The sequence below is a fragment of the Macaca thibetana genome, chromosome 1 (assembly GCF_024542745.1).
Source record: "Macaca thibetana thibetana isolate TM-01 chromosome 1, ASM2454274v1, whole genome shotgun sequence".
NCBI classification, from domain to species: Eukaryota; Metazoa; Chordata; class Mammalia; order Primates; family Cercopithecidae; genus Macaca; species Macaca thibetana.
Window position 1 is genome coordinate 135,507,849 of NC_065578.1, and position 19,306 is coordinate 135,527,154.

At 47.6% G+C, this 19,306-nt stretch overlaps 2 protein-coding genes and 2 pseudogenes across 4 annotated transcripts in view; 1 reads left to right on the top strand and 3 right to left on the bottom strand.

Annotated features, from left to right (window-relative positions):
* LOC126951385 (BCL2/adenovirus E1B 19 kDa protein-interacting protein 3-like) overlaps nucleotides 1–3,472 on the top strand; it is a 28,142-nt pseudogene extending 24,670 nt beyond the window's left edge.
* Nucleotides 1–11,097, bottom strand: part of ZNF678 (zinc finger protein 678) — a 102,037-nt gene extending 90,940 nt beyond the window's left edge. For all 3 annotated transcript variants that reach the window (XM_050757650.1, XM_050757641.1, XM_050757655.1), the window contains exon 1: nucleotides 10,858–11,097. In XM_050757650.1, coding sequence (XP_050613607.1) covers nucleotides 10,858–10,887 — 30 coding nt within the window. In that variant the 5' untranslated portion in view covers nucleotides 10,888–11,097. The remainder of the gene's footprint in view (nucleotides 1–10,857) is intronic.
* SNAP47 (synaptosome associated protein 47) overlaps nucleotides 1–19,306 on the bottom strand; it is a 779,054-nt gene that overhangs the window by 260,497 nt on the left and 499,251 nt on the right. The gene's annotated exons all lie outside the window — the stretch shown is intronic.
* On the bottom strand, nucleotides 15,001–15,120 carry LOC126945806 (uncharacterized; annotated as a pseudogene).

Sequence of the window (19,306 nt, forward strand, 5' to 3'; positions counted from 1 at the left end):
CGTAGTAATGCAGAGAAAAATAATTAACTCTATAGTAGAAAAATCTGTCAGAGAACTCTTTAACCAAGTGAGTGAAATTAACATCAACTGTAACAGGACAAATTTTTATCATGTGCCATTGCACACAGAAGAACAAAACATCACTGTTGTAATACTGGTAGTCAAACAAATAAATAATTTAAAATATTTTTCTTTTATTTATTTTTTTTTGAGATGGAGTCTCATTCTGTCACCCAGGGTGGAGTGTGGTGGTGCAATCTAAGCTCACTGCAACCTCCACCTCCAAGGTTGAAGTGATTCTGCCTCAGCCTCCTGAACAGCTGTGATTATAGGCGTGCGCCACCACACCCAGCTAGTTTTTTTTTAGTGGAGATGGAGTTTCACAATGTTGGCCAGGCTGGCCTTGAACTCCTGACCTCAAGTGAACCACCTGCCTCGGCCTCCCAAACTGCTGGGATTACAGGCATGAGCTACCATGCCCAGCCAAAAAATAAATAACTTTAAATCTGAATCTAATCATGAAAAAACATCAGTTTGAGTCTCCAGATCTCCTCTCTTTTCTTTTACACCAAGTACCAGGGTACTAAAACAATTTCCACCTGGGTACCAACCAAACAGACTGAGGAGAGAAACAAGTACTAGATAACTCATTCCTCTTACTCTGAGAGGGAAGCAAAATTAGACCCTCTTATCAGCCTGACCACAGTTTGCATAGAACATTTCCAAACTTCTGAGAGACTCCCAGGTGCTGGTGAGAGAGTTCTGGTGTCCCTGGATTGATGCCCTCATTGTGATTCAGGAAATTCACACTCAGGTTGATTCTGAATAGCAAATAAAACTGCCCTGGTGGAGCTGTGGAACCTGAATCCAGGTGTGACAGCACCTGTTCTGATGAGCCAACTCTTGGTTAAGAGGAAAGACAAAATTTATCTACTCCAGTATCACAGTTTAAAGGTAACTGTAGTTATAGTCATGGCTTTCGCTATTATGTGCTGCTAACCTCCCACTGCTCATGTGCTGGTTTACACTTAAAAACTTTGCCATGAGGTTCTATTTAAACCAATGTAGCAGGTCATGGGACAAGATCTGAAATACTCAAAAAATCCCTCTAAAAGAAGGACTTTAAGATGTCTATGTTGATGTCTCAGAATGCAGAACATGTCTCCCACGGGTTTTCTGTTCATCTTCAATCCATAGTCTTGTCCTGTCTTGTAAATCCCAGGCAGAAGTCAGATCTCCTGTGCAGATTCTAAGTGGGATCAACCTAGATCAGCAATCATGGAAGTTACCGCAAGCGGAGTAAAACCAGAGGAGAGATTTCCTGATAGAGACTGCTCTAACACATTCCATAAAATGTTGACCTTTAGAAAAAAAGCTGAGATGAAACTGATATAATTAAGAGTATTATGGGGGCCAAGCTTGAGGACTGCTACCTGGGAGTATAGTTTTAAGTTGACCTGAATATACACTTTGATTAGCAGTACTTCCAAGTGGATTTTCAAAGGCAAAAAAAAGGGGATGGGGGAGCAGGACAAAAGAGTGAACTGATACAAAGTTGTTTGTCTGAAATTCTCATTGGTTTACAGAAATAACATTAGTTAGTGATTGGTGAGTGACCGTATAATACAGAGTGTGGGTTACAGTGTCTGGTGTAGCATTATTAGGTTAATTTACAGCTACCTGTAACAATAGCAAGGACTTTCAAGGAAAATATACATTAAAAATGAGGAGTAGGTCATGTTTATGGTCTTATTATAACATCTCTCTGGGCCTGATAAGTAAAACAGCTTGGATTCTTCTGATAAAATTACTTTCTTTTCTCAAATCCTATGACCTAGATTTAGAATTTGGAGCTGCAGATTTAGGTCTTGGATGGGTCAGAAAGCAGCAGGTGCCCTCTACACATTTGTGGGCCTTTGGGCAAGAGAAAAAAGAGGAGTTTGAGGTCTCAAGTCACGTAATTAATACACACGTGTGACCGTGTTTGGGTCTCTGGGTATCAGAGTCTTTGAGTTAGTTTCAGGTCTGAAGAAGCCAGGGCATTGAAACACGTTGAATGGTTGATTGCTGCCCTGTGGAGTAGTTTTGGTAGAAGTCTCCTTGAACTTCTCTAGAAGAGACTGTAGATCCCCAACAGGCAGAGACTACACTGCCTGCAGATTTTAGGGCAGCATGCACTTTGCTGCACAAGTATGAGTTGTGACTAGAAGCCCAAGATGGAAAGTGAGTGAAGCCTGGCAGGCACTTCATAAGTTTATACTATGTCTGGTAATTCTGGACAACGTTTGGGGAATATAACTACAAGTAAAATCATCTCCAATCCCAGAAAAACTCTCTACAATGGTACAACAACAACAACAACAACAACAACAACAACAACAAAAAACTGGCTTAAATTACACAACTCAACCAGAATGTGATATGCATTACAGATAATCTGCTAAGAGATTAAAAAGACAGAATGTAAGTTACCTTAATTAGTCCTCAAGTAGCAGACCTGACTGCACCATTTGTCATATATAGTTCATCCTAAATTCACCTGATAATTGGGGGAAGGGGGAGTCATTTGTGTTAGCTAATTTGCTATATTCCAATGAAAAACAAATTCCCTTATCTGCAAGGCATGAGGTAGTTTTGCAACTTAGAGCCAGGTGCCCGCTCAAAGTAGGCTTCTACTCTCCTACAGCAATAGTAATGAAAGAATCTATCTTCTTGACTATTTACATTTCAAAGAAATCATTTGTGATGCTCTGAGCACCCATCTTCTGCTGGCCTGTATCCACTTCCAACTCTGGCCATCTGCCACCAAGCCACAGCTTACCACCCAGAGCTTACAGCCCATGCAAATGCTGACTGCTGTAGTTGTGCTCCCACACCCCGTTACAGTGCAGGGGCCCGGAGGCTGTAGGAGAGCCTGCAGGACTCCTGGGTAGAATTGCACTTTAGCAATAATGGAAATGGAAAGAGTGTTCCAACCTCAGATTCCCTGTATAATGGCAACAGGGAAAAAAAATACTGCTAGATGCCCAGCATGAGTCTGAATAAAATAGCTCCACGAGCTGTCATTATGACCCCCACCTTGCTTACAGACACTGTAAGATACTAATAAAGTTTCTGAAACAGATACCCAAAGCACTGGAGAGAAAAACAGCTCTCCATCAGAGAAAGGTTATATTGAGAGAAGAAAAGAAGTTGAAAACATCTTAAAGAAAAGCTTAGATTAAATATGGGATTGGTAAATTCAACCAGAAAAATCTACCCTTCCAGGAGTTTCTCCTTAAACACCCAAAGCACACAGTCACTGTTAGCATAAAAAACATGAGCATTATGAACATTATGAGGAACAGGAGCATAGTCTCAAGCAGATTTTCTAAAGGTTTTTCTGCCAGTTCTGCTGCTTTCTCATCTGCAGGCCATTAGATTAGGGGTCCATATTGGAAGGCGCCTGACAACTTCCACCAGCACCTTTTGATGAAGAATTGGAATACAATTTTATTAATATAGTGGGATTTATCTGAGCTTGTGACACAGCTAACTGAAGAGCTATTGTGATCCTTAGGTGGCTATATCACATGTTTATTTGCACTACAAACGCTACATCCTTAATTTAGTAAAATAAAACACTAGACAATAAAATCATGCTGACCTATAATTATACCTACACAATCAATTAATAATGATGTCAGACTGATTAGTATCTACTGAAACAATTTGGTAGTGAATTTTCTTTATATAGTAGGTATAAATATCTAGGTAAAAATTTTTTCATATACTAGAAGTTTTGAGATTAATATGACCTTAATTCACTGAAATATAAAACACTTTATATTTCAAAAGAATAAATAGCACTGATGTTAAAAATCACTACTTTAAGGGGTTTGTTCAAAATAAATATTGCAGCCTCTTAGACAAGGCAGCATGAGAAATAAATAATATTGTGGCCTTATTTATACAGTATTGTTGAAAACACTGTTTAATTTAAATGAATGCAAGTCATCTACTAAAGACTACACATAACCATGCTAACTTGTCCTAAGTAATAAAAAGAAATCAGGTATAGCTAGAAACTCTGCTGTACAGGTCATACATTAAACTGTTCTTGCTTCTGCACCGTAAGTACTTCAGACTCCAAATGTCAGATAATCACCTTGGATGATCAGTTTTTTGTCAAAGTCCACCTACTTAATATATTTTACCCTTTACCATTCTGGCTGCTGAATTTAATTCTACTCTTTGGGCTCAACTTTTGCAAGCTCTTAAAATCAACTTTAAAAGACTAAAAATTTTAAAAACAATAAATTTCTGCCAAATCAAAAAACGATGCAACAGAATCCAGGTCTTAGATAAAGACAACCATGAGTTAAAAAGAATGATTCAAATTTATTTAGCTGGTAAAATAATTTGCATATATTTCAAGAAGCAGAAGAAAAAATACATACAAGTTTTCCAGGTCAGGCATGGGGGTTCACACCTATAATCTTAGCACCTTGGCAGGCTGAGGTAGAAAGCACCCTTGAGGCCAGGAGTCCAAGATCAGTCTGGACAACATACTGAGACCCTGTCTCAACAGAAACTTTACAAATTAGCCAGGCATGTTAGTATATGCCTGTAGTCCTAATTATTCTGGAGGGTGAGGCAGGAAGTCCTTGAGCCCAAGACTTCCAGGTTGCAGTTAGCTATGATTGCACTCCAGCCTAAGTGAAAAAGCAATACCTTGTCTCAAAATAAATAAACAAAAGAATAATAAGACTTTTCTAAATTAAATACTTTAAGAAAAAGGAGGCCGAGTGCAGTGGCTCACGCCTGTAATCCCAGCACTTTAGGAGGCCAAGGTGGGAGGATCACGAGGTCAGGAGATCGAGACCATCCTGGCTAACACGGTGAAACCCCACCTCTACTAAAAACACAAAAAATTAGCCAGGCATGGTGGCAGGCGCCTGTAGTCCCAGCTACTCGGGAGGCTGAGGCAGGAGAATGGCATCAACCTGGGAGGCGGAGCTTGCAGTGAGCCCAGATCGTGCCACTGTACTCCAGCCTGGGAGAGAGCAAGACTCCGTCTAAAAACAAACAAACAAACAAAACACAAAAAGAAAAGGGAGAACAGCAAAATTTCTTCCCTCATTCTCAAGTGGAAAAATTAAGTTTCTTCCTTATAATTTGTATTTGCTCCTACAACAGACAGGTCTTGAACTCCTGGACATTGGAATTCCAGTGGGCACTGGATTAGGCACATGAAAGAGAGTTTGTGGGGAAGAAAGCAAAAAAAGAGAAAGATGCTCTCAAGGATCCACAGGTGGGGGACAGTGAAGGATTGAAGGAATAATTGGTTTATGCTCAGATACTGGTCCATGTGGGGCTATGCCCTGACTCATTTCTGTGCTGGAAGATGACCTTATAATCAGCTAGTCCAGAAGCCCAGATTGATGAAGCAAGCAGGTTGTGGCTACAGAAACAGTATCTGAGGCAGGGGATATGCCAAGAGTCCTGAAGACACATGTGTGATTTTTGGTCGGAGACTCTAGGAGCAAAGTTGTACGTGAAATTCCTGAGAGTGAAGCCTTGTTCTAGAAGAGGCATGGCCACACTGATAGTTAGTGGCTATGTTCTTGAGTGGGTGGGCATCATGTGAAAGCAGCTGTGGGGAAAGGGGGTCTGTTTTCAGAACTCCTTCCCTCTAACTCCTCAGTCCTCTCTCATCTTGGGAGGACTCCTGGAATCACAGGACAGTGCAGTGTAACAGCCTGTATACAGAACAGAACCTCCCTTCGCTAAGAAAGGGCATCTGCCTCCAGCTGCTGCTCCTGCACTTTTGACAAAATTTCTGACACCAGATGTGTGCAGTTTCCTGAACATCGACCAATTCTCCAACACCACTGGTTGCTCAACAATTCAATTCTAACACCATTCAGTTTGCACAGACCTTACAAGGCCAGGGCTCAGTCCCACATCACTGCCCCCACTACAGAGGCCAGTCACATGCACCAGGGACCCATCTATACTTATTGAGTGATTGCCTGTAAGTCTGGGACTCCCATAACCCCATACTCAAGTTCAATAATTTGACAGAACTCCTCACAGAACTCAGCAAAACATGTACCAGTTTGTTATAAAAAGTACATCTCAAAACAGCCAAATGGAAGAGCTATATACAGTAAAGGAAAGTGGCAGGAGAAGATTGGGTGGGTAGGCAATCCTGGTAAATAGATGTGACTGAAGAAATTCCCCATCCTTCATGTTCTCAAAGAATAGGTGAATGAAAAGAAACACTCCTCTAATTTTGACTTATGATGCTCCCCCCTTTTTTTTTTAACCTATTACAAAGCCAGACACAGATTGCAAATTCCCATTTTTGTCTCATAAACAATCACCTGAACAATTCTCTTCAGTGGTAAAAAAAAACCAAAAAACAAACAAGAAAAAAAACCTTGTTCACCAACCACTGCTTAACCCATTTATGCTGGAGGTGGCAAATTTTTTTGTGTGAAAAATCAGACCATGGTGATGACCCTGAGCAGTAGGGTCATCTAGTAGTAGGAAGTATAAATAACTCCCACGAGCTTAGTGCTCCAATAATGAACACTAGGCATAAATGGGTTAGCTTCTCTCTTTCTAGCAGGCCCCAGAACTTTGATGCATACTCAGCCTGAGCCAGCAAATAACCCCTCTTTATGACCCTCCTAAACACAGGCTGACCTCAGGGTGAAACATTCTCTGATCTAGGATCTAATTTTGGCAACTTTCATCCTGTCCTCCCGCTTCCACATTCTTTCTAGTCTTGTGTGTTCCCCCTTCAAATAAAGCCCTTTTCTGCCTAACATTTCAGATGATTGCAGATATAGTTGGTATTTTTCCCCTGTTGCAATACTCCTTTAAAATTAAGTAACTTTTTATGTAAATCTAAATTAGCTTTATTTGACAAAGTCTAGAAACAGCCCAGGACGACGAAATTTTATCCTCAGAAAGAGCTTCTGAACCCGTCTTCCAACCCAACCTCATTTGCATCTGCCCATGGATCTCCCACTTTCCAGGGCTCTGTAGCTTCTCTCAATGTAAAGGACTCTGCCATGCTTGTGTGAGCAGGCTGGGACACCTGCAAGGGAGGCTCCTCAGGAAGAACTAATTGGGCCTTCAATGACTTTCTTTTGCAGGTTCAAGATTGGCCTTAACTTGGAGTCACTGGGCTCAGACTTCTACTTTCCAGTCAGGGCTATTCATTTAGTTTTAAATGAGAAAATGCCCAGTGTTTGAAGAATTCAGCAAAATCACTCAAAGACAGTGTTTATAAAAGGGAATAAAATTGTAAGACACATTTTACATTTCAAAAGGAAAGGCAAAAGTGTCTATTCCTTTCAGATACAAAAATGTCAATTAAATATTTCTGTAACAGATCATTTAGGAAACACTTACTAAATGTGAGCCCTTCTAAGAGGAGCCATGTCCCATCTCCTAAAACTTAGCATTGAATTTGGATGTCCAGATAATTGAATACAGAACATTTAATGTCACAAATCATCCACCCTGTAAAAAAGAGGAACTGATGTTTCATGAATCTATATAATTTACCAATTAATCTACCATACTGTCTTGTGAAATTGAATTTCCTATAGGCATACTGAAAAAGAGATGTTTCCTATTTTTTCCCCTGGTAGAATTCCCAAACTTAAGCCCTGAGATTCTGTTTGAAATCACCCTTAAAATAGAACAGAACTGAGAAACTACTACACTCACTCTGATGAAGAAAAAGATAAACGAGTTTTTTTAACAAATGAAATATATGACTACATATTTTCTTCCTAGAATTCACCACTTTCATGCCCTTTGTAAATATTTTCTAACCTTTCAAGCTCTACTGATAAAGTGTAATATATACTTAATAAAAAACTGATGATGAAATAAGTGAACAAATCTTTTTAAGGTGACAAATTCAGGGAGTAACAGTGCTACCTGGAACACAGACACATCCGACTCAAGTGTCAGATCAGGCTATCCTATAACCTGGGACATTCTCCCACCCCCATTCTACTCACTGAAGTGGTCACTGACCACCCTGTCTGGAGACACTGCACTGTGCCTCACTGTGTGCTCCAGGGATGTTTTGCTTTGCATGTTCTCGCACCAGCTCACTGGAGTAGGTTTTGCTTGTCCTTTGGACTAGTTTTTCTCCCTTCACAAGTCTGAGAATACAGAGGGCAGAAATTATTTCTGTCTTTTCCCAACTCCACTGACATGTCTCCAGACAATGAAATTGGGGGTTGGGAGAGAATGTCTAAGAGGTTAGCTTTTTAGATGAAGGGTGTACCAGAAGACTTCTCTCAGCCCCAGGACATCCAGCAGCTCCACTGAGAGGTTCCATCCCCATGCCATAGGCTGTCCTCTGGTAAGAAAAAAAACCCAGCAACCAAAATTCACTAGATACTCCAAGAGACATAGCCACTGTGGGCATCTTGGGTCATTCCCAGACAATTCTGAAACTCAGGACTAGGATAAGAGTGGCTGACCGGCCAGGCGCGGTGGCTACGCCTGTAATCCCAGCACTTCAGAAGGCCAAGGCGGGCGGATCGCGAGGTCAGGAGATCAAGACCATCCTGGCTAACGTGGTGAAACCCTGTCTCTACTAAAAATACAAAAAATTAGCCGGGCATGGTGGCGGGCACCTGTAGTCCCAGCTACTCGGGAGGCTGAGGCAGGAGAATGGCATGAACACGGGAGGCTGAGCTTGCAGTGAGCTGAGAGTGCACCACTGCACTCCAACCTGGGCGACAGAGAGAGACTCTGTCTCAAAATAAATAAATAAATAAAAATAAATAAAAAAGAGTGGCTGAGGATACAACAAGCTGTAAAGTTTCCAAAGTGGAACCTCAACTCAAAGATATTGTACAAGGCATCTGTGCCTAGGAAAGATAAAAGCAGAGTGCCACAAATATTTCTTTACAATAGAGTGCCAGGGGGTTCTTCTCTGCTTTTACAAACAGAAAACAAATCTTTAAAGAGTGCCACAAGCATGGGTAACTAGTGAAACCCAATCTCTGCAAAAAAATAAAATAAAAAGAATTAGCCGGGCATGGCAGCACACACATTTAATCCTAGCCACTCAGGAGGCTGAGGCAGAAAAATCACCTGAGCCCAGGAGTTGGAGGCTGCAGTAAGCTATGACAATGTCACTGCATTCCAGCAGCCTGGATGACAGAGCAAGATCCTCTTAAAAACAACAACAAGCCAGGCGTGGTGGCTCATGCCTGTAATCCCAGCACTTTGGGAGGGCGAGCGGGCAGATCACGAGGTCAAGAGATCTAGACAATCCTGGCCAACATGTGAAACCCCATCTCTACTAAAAATACAAAAATTAGCCAGCTGTGGTAGCGCACACCTGTAGTCCCAGCTACTCAGGAGGCTGAGGCAGGAGAATCGCTTGAACCCAGGAGGCAGAGGTTGCAATGAGCCGAGATTATGCCACTGCACTCCAGCCTGTCAACAAAGCGAGACTCCAACTCAACCAAAAAAAAAAAAGCCGGGCAGGAAAAAAAACAACAACAGGCCAAGCACCGTGGCTCACGCATGTAATCTCAGCACTTTGGGAGATCAAGGCGGGGGGATCACAAGGTCAGGAGTTGGAGACCTGCCTGACCAACACGATGAAACTAAAACACAAAATACTAAAAATACAAAAATTAGCTCAGGGTGGTGGCACGCGTCTGTAATCCCAGCTACTCAGGAGGCTGAGGCAGGAGAATCGCCTGAACCCGGTAAGCAGAGGTTGCAGTGAGCCAAGATCGCGCCACTGCACTCCAGCCTGGGCTACAGAGCGAGACTCCTTCTTAAAGAAAAAACAAAAACAAAACAACAACAGCAACAACAAAGAGTGCCCTCCAATGTTCTGTGAAAAAATGATTAATTAAAATATTGTGCCTGGAGTATGCAATAAAAGACAAATAGCTGACAATGTTGTGAATTGAAGAGGTGACGGTGGTTTTTGTGAATTTTGGAAAGAGACTGAAAATTTAGTATTTTATTGCAGGCCAGAGTTAGGCTGGGGGAGCAGGGGAGGAGATTTGAGACCCTGCTTTCCATGTATTTGGAAAATGCAGGGGAAAACCAGTCTCTTGTGCAGTGTTAAAATAATTAGCAGGCAATTAGACAGATGTGGCTCTAGTGTCTTGCGTTTCGACATGAAAAATACTAGTAGCTCAAATGCATTTCTTGTTAATGACTACCTTAAGTGGAAACAAAATCCAGGTTCAACCAATCGCAAAACTCCAATTAATCTCTAATTAAATAACCAGGAAATTTCCACGTGTACAGTCCAAATAAAGTGACTGTAACTGTCGCCAGTCAATTATTAAATTTGGCTTGCTTCCTCATGCACCCTACAAAAGCCTTTCCTTCAAGCACCTCCTCCATAAACCCACAAGCCACACACCATAGATGGGTGCTCTCCCATTCCAGAAACTCCCTTTGCTCAAACAAACTCTTCAAAGCTTTAAGAGTGACTCCCTTTATTTTTCACAGGAAAAAGGATGGACTGCACAGCTAAGATGAGCCCTATGGAACAGCTCTTCCCACGCATGTTTCGCACACCGAGTTGGGCTTCTCCCCGATGACCCTCCCCTCCGGACCAAGCACACAGTTTGGGGGACTGGCGGGGTGGCAGCTTCATAGCTGCCCAGAGAGGCCGGGGCGGAGGCCCGGGCGGAAGCCGCGGCGCAGCGATGGGAGGAGAATCACGCGGCGGCCCGGCCCCGCCCCTACCCAGAGGTGACAGATCCCACAGGTGCCAGCAGAGACTCCGGGCCGCGGACTCCGGAGCTGATGCGGGGAGGCCGGGCCGCCATCTTGGAACACCCTCCAGGGAACTCTCACCGTTTTCCGGATTTCGGTGTGTCCTGGCATCTTAGCTACGTAACTCCCAGCACCTGCAGGTCACAGGGAAACCAGACACTGCAGCAGCAGAGTCACCAGGGCCTCCCGCAGGTGAGGATAAATAGCGGAGAAGACGCGACCGAAGCTCCAACTGGAGCGCAAGACAAAGGCCCCGCCAGATCCCGGAAACCGCCTCTGCCTCTCAAGCTGCGCTCCTGATTGGACAATTCCCACGTCAATGTCCCTGATTGGACAGGGTTCCAGGACCCTCCTCCTTTGGTTATGAGTGACAGGAGATGAGGTCAGCAAAGGGGTTGAATGAGACTATTAATAAAATGGGCAATTTTTTTTTGTATCCTTCCAAAATTGTTCCATGTCTTTACATGTATACCATCTTTAATAAAGGGCGCACTCTTAAGCCAATCTGCAATCTTTTTTCCTGAGTGTCTGAACAGCATCATCATCATCTTCTGTTGGAGAGAAACCTGAAGATGAGTTTTCCTCCCAAAGCACAGACCAGTCAGAAGCCGAGGCGTGCTTGGGAATGCTGGCGGGTGGAAAGGGGAGGCTGCCTGTGCATTCCGGTGCGCCTGTGGGACTGTCCTAGCAAGCAGGACCCAGCTGTAGAACAACTACGCAATGCATGTGTTTCTGACCGAAGGGGACCTGCTGTCCACCCGCCTCCTCTGCTGGGCAGGGCAGCTAATGGTTGGGGTATTTACATCCAGGCAGGTGTCCCAGGCCAGTCCCCTGTCAACCCATCATAATAAAAAAGTCAGAATCTATTTTCAAAAGCATATTCAAGGGCACATGTTCAGGATACCTACCTGAGAGCATAAAGTTGCCCTGAATATACACTCCAATTAGTAGCCATTACAAGTGGATTTTGAGAAAAGACGCAGTTCCTAAAATTTTCATCAAAAATTTACATTAAAATCCATAAGCCACTGACTGGCTATACATTGTTCTTTGTATCACAAATTCCAGATGAGGCAGCTCCTTAGGAACAACATACCTTTAAACAATTGCCTCTGGGAAAGGGTGTGGAGGTGTGTCTCAAATCCCATACTCAAGTCTCTCTGGGCCAGAAAAATCTTTTGTACCTCACAGAGCTTCAGCTGTTCAGAGCTATTCTTCTTTTCTTATTCCCATAGTCGGTACACTTGGACCCTTAACAAGAAATAAGTTCAAACAGAAAACTTGCCAAGCCACAGGAATAATGGCCTGTCAGTGCCCTCCACGAAGCTGATTGTCACCTTCCTTCAACACCCTTTCCACTGCTTCCCCCCAGCACACACATCCTGGATCCCGGGAGAGAGGGGCTGAAGCACACCCAGACACATCTCACGACCACCACGAGCAAAACCAACCCCCTCCCCACCCCGGCCCTCCCCACACACACACTGGCGCACTCGCGCAGGTACACACATACACACACACAGAGAGAAAGAGACAGATAGCTTGAGGGAGAGCAAGAGAGAAAGGGATGGAGAGAAAAAGGGAGGAAGAGAGAGACAGCGATAGAGAGAGAGAGACAGAGTGACGGAGGGGAGAGAGAGAGAGAGAACGCGAAAGAAAGGGTGCATGGTGGAGGGGAAAGAAGAGAAAGGGTGAGGGAGATAGAGAGCGAGAGCCATACAACCTTAGAGAGGGAGTCCTCTGCTCTGGTAGACAGGGCCCCATTGAGCAGGCCTGGGTAGGGTGGAGGGTGCTTGGGCTGGGCCAGAACAGGGTGGCAGGCCGCCCACGCGGGTGAACCAAGGGAGCCCTGAAACGTGTTTTTTCTTGGATTGGTTGATTTGGGGGTGCGTTTCTTAGGGTTTTTCCTTTGTTGGCTCCTCCCTGTCCTCTTGGTGCGGTGGGCCCCGAGATTTGTAGAGTGCGCGCATCCGTCTAGCTAGAGCGGAGGCGACGAGCGTGCCCACGGAGCCGGAGGCCTGCGTCTCTCTCGTGTCCTCGGGACTAGAGTTTACACGAAGTTGGTGGCAATGGGATTCTGGGTGCACAGGGACGGTTGTTTTGGTGGCTAATGAAGGCAATGACCTTCCCCGAGGGGGAAGCAGCCCATGCGTTCTGGAGCGGGGGTCTTGGCTGGCGTCTGCGGGGCCCGCTACCCCTGCCGGCCCCTTCCCTGGGCTTGGACGGTGGCGGCGGCGCCGCATGATTGAATTGAAGTGCTTGCGCCTCCCGGGAGCAGGAAGACACCCAGGACAGCAGGGAACCCGCCTCTACGCCTTCAGGGTCGGGCCCCGGCCAGCCACAACCCGGGCTCCTGCTGGGGCTGCGGCGAGGCGGGAGAGGTGGGATGCTGCTACCTGGCGGTGGTGCAGTGGGGGACCCCTAGGTCCCGGGCTGCTGCGGGGGCGCAGCAGGGCGGAAAAGGGGGGAGCACAGAGGGCGGTTAGGAAGCAAGCAGATAAAAGGGGAAGGTTAGGAAGAGTCAGAGGGCGGTTAGGAAGCAAGCAGACAAAATCCCTTCAGCACTCGGTATTCCCAGGCGGAATCCCATCCAAGTACTCACCCAGCCGACCCTGCTTAGCTTCACTAGATCAGAGGAGATGGGGCGCGTTCAGGTTGGTATGGACGTAGACCCTGACAGTGGCGCCTGGCCGCCCCAAGAACTGGGTCCAATCACGCCTACCAGACTCCAGGCGTCCCCGCCACCCCGGGGGCGCGGGGCTCGGATGGCGGACCCCGGAGCCGCTCGCCCGCACCCGGGATGGGCTGCTCTCCCCCACTACACCTGAGCACCCCGGGCCGCCGCGCTGCGCCTTCCGTCGGCCTCCTAGAGCCTCCGGCAGTAGCTGGCAGCCAAGTCCCGCGAACACCACGGCGCCGCCCTGCTGCCCAACGGGGGCGTCAGAGGCCTCTGTCCCCTGCCCAGGCTTCGGACTCTCCGGGCGGCCTCCCTTCCGCCAACGCTGCAGGCCTTCCCCTGCCTCCCGAGCTCCCGAGCTTCCACCACATCTGGCCGCTCAGGACAGGGCGTCAGTGCCCAGGCCCTCCGATCCTCCACCTTAGCGCTGAGGGATTGTTTTGGATCCCTCGCAGCCCGTCTTGCAAACAGACACCCACACACAGACACACAAAGACACAGACACACACAGCTTGAATGAGAGCAAGAGAGAGGGATGGAGACATAGAAACGGAGGGAGAGAGAGAGACAGTGATAGAGAGACAGTGAGTCAGGAGAGAGGGAGAGAGAGAGAGAGAGAGAGCGCGAGAGAGCAGGCGACAGAAAGAGCACGAGGTGGAGGGGGAAGAAGAAGAGAGAGGGTGAGGGACCTAGAGAGCCCTAGAGCCTTGGAGAGGGAGCGTTCTGCTCCGGTAGACAGGGCCCCTGTCTACCAGGGCTCCGTTAGACAGGCCGGGGTAGGGTGGAGGGGGCTTGGGCTGGGCCAGAACAGGGTGGAAGGGCTAACGGAGTGACCCAAAGGAGCCGTGAGACGTGTTTTTTGTTGGATTGGTTGCTTTGATGGTCCGTTTCGTAGGGTTTTTCCTTTGTTGGTTCCTCCCTGTCCTCTTGGGGCGGTGGGCCCCGAGATTTGTCGAGTGCACCCGTCCCTCTGGCAAGAGCTGTGGCGCCAAGCATGCCCACCGGGCCGAGGCCTGGGTCTGTCTCCTGTCCTTGGGACTGGAGTTTATAGAAGTTGGTGGCAAAGGGATTCCGAGTGCACAGGGACGGTTTTCCTGGTGGCTGGCGAAGGCAATGTCCTTCCCCTGGGGAAAGCAGCCCATGCGTTCTGGAGCGGAGGTCTTGTCTGGTGTCTTGTGGGGCCCTCTTCCCCGCTCCTTCCCCCGGCTTGGACGGTGACAGCGGCGCCAGATGAATGAATTGAATTCCCTGGGCTTCCCGGGAGAGGGAAGACACCCGGGACGGCAGGGAACCCAGCCACTGCGCCTTCGAGGTTGGCCCCGGTCCGCCCCGCCCCGCGCAGCGAACTGGGCTACTGATGGGGTGGCTGACAGGCAGAAGGGGTGGGAAGCTGCTAACCGGCGGTGCTGCAGTGGCGGATGCCTCATGAGGAGGTCCCGGGGTACCGCGGTGGCGCAGGCGAGTGGAAAAGGAGGAGCAGAGTCAGGGGGTGGTTGGGAAGCAACGGGATAAAAGGGGGAAAGAGGGAGGGAGCGGGAAGCCAAAAAAGCCTACAGCACCCGGTATTTCCAGGCGGTCTCCCAGTTAAGTACTAACCAGGCCTGACCCTACTTAGCTTCCAGAGATAAGACGAGATCGGGTGCGTTCAGGGTGGTATGGCCATAGACGCCTGGCAGCCCCAAGAGCTCCGCTCAGTCTTGCGCGCCGGACTCTACACATCCTGGCAACCCCGGATCCACAGGGCTCGGATCAAGTATCCCTGAGCTGCTCGCCAGCGGCCGGGCTAGTCTGCTGTCCCCCTCTACCGGCTGCTCTCCCCTTCTACGCCGGAGCATGGTCTGTCGCAGTGTTGCGCCTTCAGCTGGCCTCCAAGAGCCTCCCGCAGTTGCTGGTGGCCAGGCCAAGCGCGGGACCGCCACAGCGCCGCCCTGCTGCCGGGCGGGGGCGCCAGAGGCCTCTGTCTCCTGCACAGGCTTCGGGCTCTGGAGGTGGCCTCCCTTCAGCCGAAGCTCCAGGCCTTCCCCCAGCTCCCTAGCTCCGGAGCCTCCACCACATCCGGCCGGCTCAGGACGGGGTGTGCTCCGAGGCGTCAGGGCCCAGGGCCCAGGGCCCACGGTCCTGGTATCCCCTCCGGTCCTCTGCCTTATCACTGAGGGATTGTTTTGGATCCCTCGCGGTCCCTCCTGCAAGGCCCCCTCTTGCCCCACCCACCCAGAGCCTCCAGGGCTGCCCAAGGGCAATCAGCCAACCCAGTCCTACGGGCGCTCTTTCTCACAACGCCTTCACCCCCGTCCCCTGTCCCGTCGGGGACCCAGCCTGTGGGCAACAAGGGGGCCAGGTGGGTTCTGCTTTGCCCCGCGCTGGCACCAAAGCCGGCAGCCTGATCCTGGGAGAGAGCGGCTGAGGGACACCCAGACACAACTCACGACCACCATGAGCAAAACCACCCATTCACACAGGGGAGCACGCGCGCGGCCACACACACACAGCTTGAAGGAGAGCAAGAGCGAGAGGGATGGAGAGATAGAAACGGAAGGAGAGAGAGACAGCGATAGAGAGACATGGGGGGGGGGGAGAGAGAGAGAGAGAGAGAGAGAGAGAGAGAGAGATGGAGAGGTGGAGGGGGAAGAAGAGAAAGAAAGAGGGTGAGGGAGCTAGAGAGTAAAAGCGATAGAGCCTTGGAGAGAAAGCGCTCTTCAAGCCATAGAGAGAGAGACAGGGTGAGGGAGGGGGGAGAGAGAGAGAGAGAGAGGAAGAAGAGAAAGAGAGAGGGTGAGGGACCTAGAGAGGGAGGGCTCTGCTCTGGTAGACAGGGCCCCTTTGAGCAGGCCGGGGTAGGGTGGAGGGTGCTTGAGCTGGGCCAGAACAGGGTGGCAGGGCCGCCCACCAGGGTGGGCCAATGGAGCCCTGAGAAGTGTTTTTTCTTGGATTGGTTGGTTGCGTTGGAGGTGCGTTTCATAGGGTTTTTCCTTTGTTTGCTCCTTCCTGTCCACTTGTTGCAGTGGGCCCCGAGATTTGTAGACTCTCCCTGTCCGTCTGGCGAGAGCCCTGACGCTGAGAGTGCCCATGGGGCCTGAGGCCTGGGTCTCTCTCGTGTCCTTGGGACTGGAGTTTACACGAAGTTGTTGGCAATGGGATTCCAGGTGTACAGTTACGGTTTTCCTGCTGACTGGCGAAGGTAATGTCCTTTCGCCGGGAAAAGCAGCATTCTGGAGCGGAGGTCTTGGCTGGCATCTGTGGGACCCGCTGCCCCTGCCCGCCCCTTCCCCCAGCTTGGACTGTAGAGGCGGCGCCGGATGAGTGAATTGAATTGCCTGGGGGTCCCGGGAGCAAGAACCTCCCAGGACTGCAGGGAGCCCGCCCCTGCGTCTCTGAGGTCCGGCCGGGCCCGCCGCTCCCGGCGCAGCGAGCCAGGCTCCTGCTGCAGCGGCGGCGGCGAGGGGGAAGAGGTGGGATGCTGCTACCTAGTGGTGCTGCAATTGTGGACACCCATGAGGAGGTCCCGGGCTGCGGCGGGGGCGCAGGCCTGCAGAAAAAGGGGAGCAGAGTTAGGGGGCGGTTGGGAAGCAGGGCGATAAAAGGGGTAAACAGGGAGGGAGCAGGAAGCCAAAAAGCCTTCAGCACCCGGTATTTCTGCTGTGGGAAACTGAGGACCAGAGAGACCGATATGGGAAAACAGGAGGATGTTTATATTAAGGTACACACTGGTTCAGTGGATCCCCATTCAAAAAGCTGAGGGTTGAACAAAAACAGAGTTTGGCTTATAAAGGCTAGCATACAAGAGCAAAACAAAGGCAGTAAATCATATATTGACAGGTCACGTAATCTATAGCATAACTGATGACTTGACATTACTTGTGGCTTTATAGCTGCTTCGAAAGAAAAAACAAGAACTGTCTAAATAAAGACATTTGTCCTTTTTTTTTTCCCCCCCTCACACTTGCTCCAGAGGAGGGGTGTCTGGGACCTATTCCGTTGGTTTTGACTTCAGGGGCAGCGTTATCTTATAACTGTCTTTGAAGCGAGCTTGCTAGGCAGAGGAAAATTTGTTCTTTTTTTTTTTTTTTTTTTTAACCTTTGCCTTGCCACATTCTGGGCCTTGGCTTTTACTTCTCAGACTAGGTCACTGACATTCTTAAAGCCTTGTCAGTTACTTTTCTTGGAGTGAATGAATGTAGTACTTATTGTCATTATTTTCAAATTTCTGCCTCAGTTTTCCCCTTTAATGCTTTTTATAAACAAGATTTTAATAGAAAGCATCACTATTACTTGATTCTTTTTGAAAGAACAGTTTTTCTTTTTTAGGCACAGGCTGATATTTACGCAGAGCCATTAGCTGAGTGGTAGTTTGCTTAGCTACAATTGCCTCTATAGTTGATTTAATGCTCCTAACAAGGAGGGGTAAAAGACAAGGAAGTATCAAGCAACCTCCTAGTATGACTGGAACTTCTCCTGTTAATGTTTCGAATCCACTGAAAGAGGTGAACCAGCCTCCAAGGATGGAATCAGGAGTCCACCCTTTACAGGTCTGGACTGGAACATGGGCTAATTTTCTCATTCTTGCAGTTATTTGGATAATAGCTTTTCTATTGTCATCAATTTCTAGGCAGCAATTAGTTAGATTAAACTTTCCACATACTTCTCCTTCCTGGGCTAGGAGATAGTCTAAAGTCAGTCTATTTTGATAAATGGTGTTTCTAATTTTTGTGGCCTGTTGGGCCAATAAGTCTAATGCATTTGCTATTTCATTAGTGATAATTTCAAGAACTGCTTGCAAACTTGTGATGCGGTTAAGCATGTAAATTGGGGTGCGGTACCCCCATGACCTATCTTGTGCCCAGGTAGCTGGCCCACAGTATTGAATTATTCTTTCAGGTGGCCAATCTGTGTCTTTCTAATCTCCTATTTTATGTCTTTTTTATGTCTGCATTTCTTTGTTTCTTCCTTTAATTTCATCATAGACAGGATACCCTAAGGTTTCCTCTTGTTGCAGTGGAAGCAAAAAGAAAGACGGCCTAATTGTTCTGAGTACACAAGCCCCTGTCCATTTGGCTGGTAACTGTTGGTTGGCCCGTGGCCCACAAATCCAATAGAGACAAGAGGGTGCCTGCCAGGTATTTAGAACTTCAAGCTGATACCAGGTGTGATTTAGAGAAGAGAAACAGGAGAATGGATTTGGATGAGGTGATTTGGAACTATTTTTACCTTGCAAGAAAGTTTTTCTTAGTGTTTCATTATAATATTGCAGTACTAAACATATTAATTCTTCTACTGGGTCTGTAAAAGCTTTTCCTCAGCGAGCAACACAGTATCCCCTGATAACAGAAGCTTTTTTTTTTTTTTTAATTTATTTATTATTATTATACTTTAAGTTGTAGGGTACATGTGCATAACGTGCAGGTTTGTTACATATGTATACTTGTGCCATGTTGGTGTGCTGCACCCATCAACTCGTCATTTACATCAGGTATAAATCCCAATGCAATCCCTCCCCCCTCCCCCCTCCCCAAGATAGGCCCCGGTGTGTGATGTTCCCCTTCCTGAGTCCAAGTGATCTCATTGTTCAGTTCCCACCTATGAGTGAGAACATGCGGTGTTTGGTTTTCTGTTCTTGTGATAGTTTGCTGAGAATGATGGTTTCCAGCTGCATCCATGTCCCTACAAAGGACACAAACTCATCCTTTTTATGGCTGCATAGTATTCCATGGTGTATATGTGCCACATTTTCTTAATCCAGTCTGTCACTGATGGACATTTGGGTTGATTCCAAGTCTTTGCTATTGTGAATAGTGCTGCAATAAACATACGTGTGCATGTGTCTTTATAGAAGCATAATTTATAATCCTTTGGGTA